We start from the raw sequence: 8,059 nt of genomic DNA, 5'->3' as shown, positions 1-8,059 counted from the left end.
ACAGCTGGATGTGGCACCATGCACCAGCACTCTCTGGGCCCAGCCCCCAGCCAGTTCTTGACCCGTATTAGAGTGAATCTGTCCAAGGCAGGAGCTGCCAGCTGTGCCAGGAGCTGCTTGTGGCAGAGTGTCAAAGGCTTTGCTGAACTGGCACAGCAGAACCGGCACCTGGGTGATGGGCAGGCTGCTCCCCAAGGGTCAGGGTCTCCCGGGAGCTGGGAGGGCCACGAGTCCACGGCAAGGGATGCCAGCCCGTGGGCCAGCCGGGCACCCCCCGGGCCCCTGCGGGTACATCTGGCCGCTTCGCACCGCGCTGCTCGCCCAGAAAGGGGCATACGGGAAGCCGGATGCGAGCCGGGGCTGGCGGGCGGGGGGCTCCGGAGCCAGCAGGCCAGCGGCTGCGCGGGTAGCAGGGCCCCGGCGCGGCGGAGCCATTCGCCGCTCGCCTCCCTCCCCCCGCGGCGCTTTGCTTTGCTTTGCTTTTATTTTATTTTCTTTTCTTTTTTCTTTTTTTCTTCTCTTTTCTTTCTTTTTTTTTTTTTTTTTCCTCTTCCCTTCCTCCCAGAGCGGAGGCGGCGGCGGGGCCGGGCACGTGTGCTGGGGCCCGGGCACCGTGACTCATGAGGCGCCGGGGCTGAGGAGGGCGAGTCCCCGGGGGAGGGCCGCCCGCCCGCCCGCCACGCTGCCGCCGCCGCCGCTTCGCGCCCCTGCCTCGGCTGCGCGTCTCCCAGACCCCGGAGCCTGCGCCTGGCTTAGGTGAGCGCTGCCGGAGCTTCTCCCGGAGCTTCTCCCGGCGCCGGGGGCTCCCCGGGGCTCCCCGCGGGGCTGCAGCTTCCGGACGGGGCGGGGGCGGCGGCGGAAGCCGGGGCCGGCTCGGGGAGCCCCGGGCCGCTGCTGCCGCCTCCCGCCAGCCCGCCCTGCCGCCCGCCGCGCCGGCGGCGCTCGCTGTCACCATGCGCCTCTGAGCGGGCCGGGCCGCCGCGGCCGACACCGCCGTGCCCGCGCAGCGCCGCCGACAGCATGCCCGAGGTGAGTGCTGGCGGCGGCGGCAGGTGCCGGGGGTGCCGCTGCCCCCGGCCCGGCCCGGCCCAGGCCTCCCCCCCGACGCGGCGGCTGCGGCCTGCCTGGGGCGGCGGCGGCGGCGGCGGAGGGGAGCGAGACAGGGGAGGCCCCGCTTGGCGCGGCGGGGCCTTGGCGGGGGCAGGGCGGGCAGAGGCCCGCTCTCCGACCGGGGAGGGTGACCGAGAGCGCGGCCCCGGGGCGCGGCCCCGCCGGCCCTGCTGCTCTTACCGCCAGGCTGCGGAAGGTCGCCCGGCGGGCCCCGGGCCGGGAGCCGCAGCGCTGCTCGCGGCGGCCGTGTGGAGCGAGGCCGGAGCCAGCGGCGTGGTCCCGGCGGGGCAGTGCGGGGCCGGAGCCAGCGGCGTGGTCCCGGCGGGGCAGTGCGGGGCCGGAGCCAGCGGCGTGGTCCCGGCGGGGCAGTGCGGGGCCGGAGCCAGCGGCGTGGTCCCGGCGGGGCAGTGCGGGGCGCCGGGGCCGCGTCCTGGCAGCGCGGGTGCTCGGCAAGCACCATCTTTGGGTCAGGTTTGGGAAGAGGACGGCGGCTTCGGAGGGCTGTCCCGGGCTGGGGACACGCTGCTGATGGCGGTGCAGGGCACAGCCCCAGCCTGATGCGCACTTCCCAGCCCTTCGGGACCGTCTGACTGAATCGGGGGGTGAGGGAAAACAGAGCTTTTTGCCTTGGTTTTAGAGAAAGTTCTTGAATTGAAAAAGCTTTTTCTTGCCTTTTTTTTTTTTCCCAGAGCAAATTCTGGAATTCAGAACTTTGTTTTCCATCTACTTAGTGCAAACCAATCTGTTGGCATGTCGGTGTAGGGGGAGAGCAGCACGCAGGGCTGCCGGCTCTGTGAAATGGTTGCACTAAGTGCTTGGTTATTTCCTTTAGGTAGAAGTTGTTTCTTTGGCTGGTTTGCGGAGAGGGGGCGGGGGGAATACCTGCTGCAGAACATGGCAGTGGCAGGAGGACTCATTAGTGGCTGCAGCTGATGATCTGGGAAGGCTTTTCCAAGGGAAATAGGTGAGCAGAGCCCAAGTGCAGGCAGGGCAGGGATGTAAGGAGCGGGACAGAGGCACAGCAAACTGTGAGTAACAGCCCTGAAGAAATATTTACTCTACCTCTTTAGCATCACAGAAGAAAGGTTCTGAGGATATAACGACGCGTTCCGAGGTGACAACTAGGAAATAATTAGCATAATGAATAATTAACCGGTGGCACTTAGCCCTGCAGGGGAAGGCTGAGAGCCTAGAGGCGAGGTGCTTGCAAGGGGTGGTGGATCTCGCAACAGGGCTGCGCTTGGGTCTGACCCTTGCCAGACCTGCTGGCTTAAAACTGTGTTATGACAACTTGAAGTTGATAAAAGAGAAAACAAGGAGAGGCTTGGCACGGCTGAAGTGGGGGACGGAACTGCTGCGTGGGCAGGTTGGGACGTACCAGTGCAGGACAGGAGGTGCTGGGGTCTGTCCACTGGCAAGGGTGTGTGGGCTGAGCTGGTGCTGCTGCCTCGGGGGTTTCCCGGGGAGCAGAGTACCACAGAGGTCCATCAGGATGGGATGAGGGTGCTGGGTCACAGTATCACAGTATCACCAAGGTTGGAAGAGACCTCATAGGTCATCAAGTCCAACCCTTTACCACAGAGCTCAAGGCTAGACCATGGCACCAAGTGCCACGTCCAGTCCTGCCTTGAACAGCTCCAGGGACGGCGACTCCACCACCTCCCCGGCAGCCCATTCCAGTGTCCAATGACTCTCTCAGTGAAGAACTTTCTCCTCACCTCAAGCCTAAGCCTCCCCTGGCATAGCTTGAGGCTGTGTCCTCTCGTTCTGGTGCTGGCCACCTGAGAGAAGAGAGCAACCTCCTCCTGGCCACAACCTCCCCTCAGGTAGTTGTAGACAGCAATAAGGTCACCCCTGAGCCTCCTCTTCTCCAGGCTAACCAATCCCAGCTCCCTCAGCCTCTCCTCGTAGGGCTGTGCTCAAGGCCTCTCCCCAGCCTCGTCGCCCTTCTCTGGACACGCTCAAGCATCTCAATGTCCCTCCTAAACGGGGGGCCCAGAACTGAACACAGTACTCAAGGTGTGGTCTGTGCTGAGCTCAGCTCTGTGGCTGCAACATGTGCTTTTGCAGTTCACATTTTGTAAGGCCTATGTCAAGGTTGGATCTAAGTAGTCTTTAGTTAAGGTCCCTTCCCTCAAAAGCGTTCTGTGTGACTCTGCTATTCTTGGTCACGTCAGGGGAAGAGTGGAGCATTATCTAACGGGGTTGGGCTTCCCTGGGTTTAAAGTTCTCGGCTACAAAACTGCTGGGGGGTCATTTGCAGCAAAAGATATTTAGATGGAGGAGTGGTGGCAGTAGCTCTGCATTCTGAGTTTTATAAGTAGTTACACTCCAGACTTGAGACGATGTTGGGAGTGTATGGCCCTGTGTGTCGCTCGTGTTGTGGAGCTGCCTGGTTTGTGTGGCAGCTAACAGCACAGAGGTGTGCCAAGTATTTAGTGAGGCTGCTGAGGTAAGGTGTACAGCCATGGATTTCTTGATACATGAGAGAGAAAGTGGCAGGAGATATTTATTGTCCTATTTCCTTGCATCCATCCTTGGGTTAAGTTGATTTTGAATGGCAGGCAAGGCAGTGAGTGCAGGGGTGCTTGGCAGTGCTGTGAGGCAGTTGAGTTTGTGGGCAAAATTGGGGCATTCCATGGCCAACTTGCAACTCACCACAGCCAGGAAACGGTGCCAGAGCTGCTGTCTGGTGAAGCTCCCCTGGGCTGCAGCAGAGGCTATGGTCTCCATCACAGGATCACAGGGTGGTAGGGATTGGAAGGGACCCAAGGAGATCATTGAGAGACCTGGGACTTTTTAGTCTGGAGAAGAGAAGACTGAGAGAGGATTTAAGAAATGTTTATAAACATCTGCGGGCTGGGGGTCAGGAGGGGGGGCAGGCTCTGCTCACTGCTCCCTGGGACAGGACAAGCAGCAATGGATGGAAGCTGCAGCACAGGAGGTTCCAGCTCAGCACAAGGGGGAACTTGTTGACTGGAAGGGTCCCAGAGCCCTGGCACAGGCTGCCCAGAGAGGTTGTGGAGTCTCCTTCTGTGGAGCCTTTCTAGCTAGGCCTGTCTGGATGTGTTCCTGTGTGCCCTGAGCTAGACTGTGTGGTCCTGCCCTGGCAGGGAGGTTGGACTCGATCTCTTTGGGTCCTTTCCAACCCCTAACATCCTGTGAGCCTGTGAGTTCATCCATCCACTGCACCCTGCCAATGCTCCCCATGCTGAGATCACCCTGGTTTTGGCATTCCTGTTCATCTCCCACAAAATCCTCCTTGCTGCTCGCTGCCTCCGAGGTGTTGTGGGGCACAGCTGTACCATGTGCTGGCTGGGCACAAGCTTTGTGGGTTTGGGGCTGAAAGCTGTGAACGAGCAGAGAAAATCACCAGGTTGGATGTATCCCGTGGCTGATGGCAGCTGGGACCCTCTTAGGCAGGTGTCTGACTGTGTTCTGGTCTGGTACTGGTCTCTCCTCACAGGTAATTGCAGACAGGCCAAGGGGAAATGGCCTCAGGCTGAGGAATTTTAGATTGGACATTAGGAGAAAGTTTTTCATGGAGAGAAAATGGAATGAGCTGCCCAGGGAGGTGGTGGAGTCCCCCACCCTGGATGTGTTTAAGGGTGGTTTGGATGTGGTGCTTGTGGCTATGGTTTAAGGTGCATCTTATGGAGCAGGGTTCTAGGTTGGGCTTGGTGATGCCGAGGGGCTCTGCCAGCATCTGTGATGCTGCACTGCATGTCTGGAGATGGTAGGGTAGCTGGTAGATTAACAAGGCAGTGCAGAGTAGCTGTCTTCAGGATTATCAACAAAACAGTTTAATTAGTGGGAGCAGAGAATATTAGACAGTTCTCTGGTACATTATCAGCTAATTGTGGAAGCAATCACAGTCCTCCTTCAGAGCAGGCTTTACTCAGGGTTGTTCTGCAGGCATTTGGGGCCAAGAAAGTTCCTCCTTCGCTGTGGCTGGTGTGCAGTGGTGTGAGGAATGTCAGCCCCATGTGTCTCAGGAGATCCCCAAACCACAAGCCTAAGCTCAGGATGCTGGAATGGGGGTCGAGGGATCTGAGCAGGTTCCTGGGGTACCTCTCCATTATGGCAGCTGAGGCTGGGCTTCAGGTGAGGCTCCATGCTGCAGGCTTCAGTGAGGGGCACCCAGCTTCTGCTGCTGCTGCTATGGAGACACATCAAAATTTCAGGGAGATTTGCTGATTTTTCTTTAGACTGGAGGTGCTTCCTCCCTGGAGGTGTTCAGTGCCAGGCTGGATGAGGCCTTGAGCGACCTGTTCTAGTGGGAGGTGTCCCTGCCTATGGCAGGGGATTGAAACTACATGATCTTTGAGGTCCCTTTCAACTTAAACCATTCTGTGATTCTGTGCTCTTTGTTCATTGTGCTTTGGGAAGCTCAGCAACCAGAAAGCAGTAAGCATGAGCCAAGCTGTTCCAAGCCTCCAATGTAGATGTTCATTTTCAGCTCTAGGGAAAGGTTAATTTGCTTTTTCATTGCTCCGCCTCTTGATTTCTCCTCCTTTGTTGCTTCCCTAAATGCTGTTCATCATTTTCTAGTGTGACTAGGGAACAAACCCTGAGTTGATCTATATTCTTCTTCTCATGATGAGGCCAAGGAGTGCACAAAGCAGCAGTCTCAGCCAGCTTAGTGCCAACTGCCACACGCTGACAAGCGTTTGAAAGTAGCAGGTGCTGCTGGTGTCGCTGTCCTTTAACACCTGCTTTGCATGCAGCTTTCTGGAGTCTGTCCAGTTGCATGCCTCAGAAGCACTGAAAATGCTACTTTCCAAACTTCCATAAGCAGGGAAGATGCTCCTGAAAAGAAGGTGTGATGGTGAGTCACTGCTACCTGTCCCTAGAGTGGCGTTTAGAGGACATGTCTCAGCTGCACCCCTTTGCATCCCTGCCTTTGGGCTTCCCAAACTCAGAGCCCTTGTGTGTTGGAGATGTGGAGACTACATGTGAAGTGCAGGAGGAGGTGATCATAGAATCAGAGAATCAACCAGGTTTGAAGAGATCTCCAAGCTCAGCCAGCCCAACCTAGCACCCAGCCCTGTTCAACCAACCAGACCATGGCACTAAGTGCCTCAGCCAGGCTTTTCTTGAACACCTCCAGGGATGGCAACTCCAGCACCTCCCTGGGCAGCCCATTCCAATGCCAATCACTCTCTCTGACAACAACTTCCTCCTCACATCCAGCCTAGACCTCCCCTGGCACAACTTGAGACTGTGTCCCCTTGTTCTGTTGCTGGATATCTGGCAGCAGAGCCCAACCCCACCTGGCTACAGCCTCCCTTCAGGTAGTTATGTCTCACCAAACAGCTGCAGCCAAAAGCAAGCAGTCAGGGAGTGTTGCTCCACTTTGCTTGCCAGGGGCCATGAAAGCTGCATGGTTTCACCTTACTGCCCAGCCTGGGTTCTGTGGCTGCAGTAAAGGTTCTTAGACCTGTGCAGTTTAAAACAGAAACTTTCCTCTCTGCTTTTGTTCCCTTTAAGCACTTCTTTTACCCTGCTTGGGTTGAATGCAGAAGTGGCAAGAGCACAGGAATGCCTATAATGAGGAGGCTGAGCCTTAGCACCTCTTGCTGTCCAGCTGGAGCATGAGCTGTGCTTAGGAACTGCCTATCCTGGCTGCAGACAGCATTTGTCTCGCAGCTAACACCGAGGAAGTCACAGTGCTGGATTAAAGAGATGCCTTGCAGGAGCTACTTCTTACTTTCAAAGGCTTAGTAGGTGTTTGCCTTATGCAGCCTTAAACCCAAATGCTGTGGGGAGGTGATGCTGCTGTTAACAAAGCCCAGCTTGTGGAGATAAAACTGAAAATGAACTTCTGGTCCCTTCTGCTGTGGTGTTTTGATGATTTGTGACCATGCTGAGGGTGAGTTCTATGACTGGGTATTTATCTGCACATTCCTGCAGCTGCTGCTGTTCAGAAGGAGTTTTGCTGTGGTTTTGTGTGTTTTTGTGATGATTTTCCAGAGTGAGCTGGGAAGGGCACAAATGTCAGCTCTCAGGTGGCAGGATGCTCCTGCAGACAAATGTGCTTGGAGTGCTGCTGAGGTGTGAGTAGATCTAAGGTCCTATTCCTGTGCTCTATGCATCTGCCAGCTGCAAGGTGTGGGATTGGAAGAAGCCTAGGATTTGGGGTGGGCTGGAGGGTAGCTGGAAAGAGGCTTCTGACTGAGGCATGCAGTGATGGGATGAGGGATGATGGCTTTGCTCTAGAAGAAGCTGAATTTAGATGAGATACTAGGAAGAAATTCTCCTCCATGAGGGTGGTAAGGCACTGGAACAGGTTGCCCAGAGTGGCTGTGGAGGCTCCAAGCCTGGAAGTGTTGAAAGCCAGGTTGGATGGGGCTTTGAGCAGCCTGGCTTGGTAGGAGGTATCCCTGCCCATGCCCGCTCTGTGGTTCACTCTGTCAGTCTGGCTGGGCTTGGTGACTTCCCTGGGGACTCTGTTCAGCTCTGCTCTGCCCAGCACAGGGCTTTCCTTTGCCTCTGTGTCTGGTGGTCCCCACTGTTTGTGTTCCTGAGGGATTAGAGCAGTTGGCTCTGATTATTGTTTTAATTTTAATTTCATTAACAATTACATAGTATAAACTTTAGTTTCCCAAGTAACGCAGCCAAGTAAACAACATTTCCTTCCTGCTACCCTGCAGTTATTTACTGAGAGGATCAAGATGGGAATGTTTTTGCTGCTGCTGCTGCCCTGAGTGACATTCGCAGGCTGTGCTGCCCTGAGCGTGGGCCATTGATTCCCATTAGTGTCAGTGGGAGCTTGCAGCAGTAGCAAAGGAAGAGAAAGGACCATTAAAGCTGTGTCACAGTTGTGGTGAACACATCCCTAGTTAGGTTGATGGGTCACAGAACTTTAGAGGTTGGAAGGCACAATCTAACCCCCCAGCCAAGGCAGGATCCCCTAGGATAGGTCACACAGGAATGCATCCAGGTGGGT

General features: G+C 56.4%; 1 protein-coding gene across 9 annotated transcripts in view; it reads left to right on the top strand.

The window, feature by feature from the left end:
- The first annotated feature begins 328 nt into the window (after positions 1–328).
- The window catches only part of MBNL1 (muscleblind like splicing regulator 1), an 84,966-nt gene continuing 77,235 nt past the window's right edge, over positions 329–8,059 (top strand). For 2 of the 9 annotated variants that reach the window (XM_064165461.1, XM_064165454.1), the window contains exon 1: positions 330–756. Coding sequence is in view for 1 of the 9 variants with exons in the window: in XM_064165462.1 (XP_064021532.1) it covers positions 1,021–1,029 (9 nt within the window). In the remaining 8 variants the exon portion in view is untranslated. Of the gene's footprint in view, positions 757–935; positions 1,030–2,119; positions 2,139–8,059 lie in introns of those variants that run through there. The other 7 variants (XM_064165459.1, XM_064165458.1, XM_064165462.1 and 4 more) reach the window with 5 other exon arrangements.

The sequence above is a fragment of the Pogoniulus pusillus genome, chromosome 26 (genome assembly GCF_015220805.1).
Source record: "Pogoniulus pusillus isolate bPogPus1 chromosome 26, bPogPus1.pri, whole genome shotgun sequence".
NCBI lineage: Eukaryota > Metazoa > Chordata > Aves > Piciformes > Lybiidae > Pogoniulus > Pogoniulus pusillus.
This window is presented reverse-complemented; position numbering and strand designations above follow the sequence as displayed.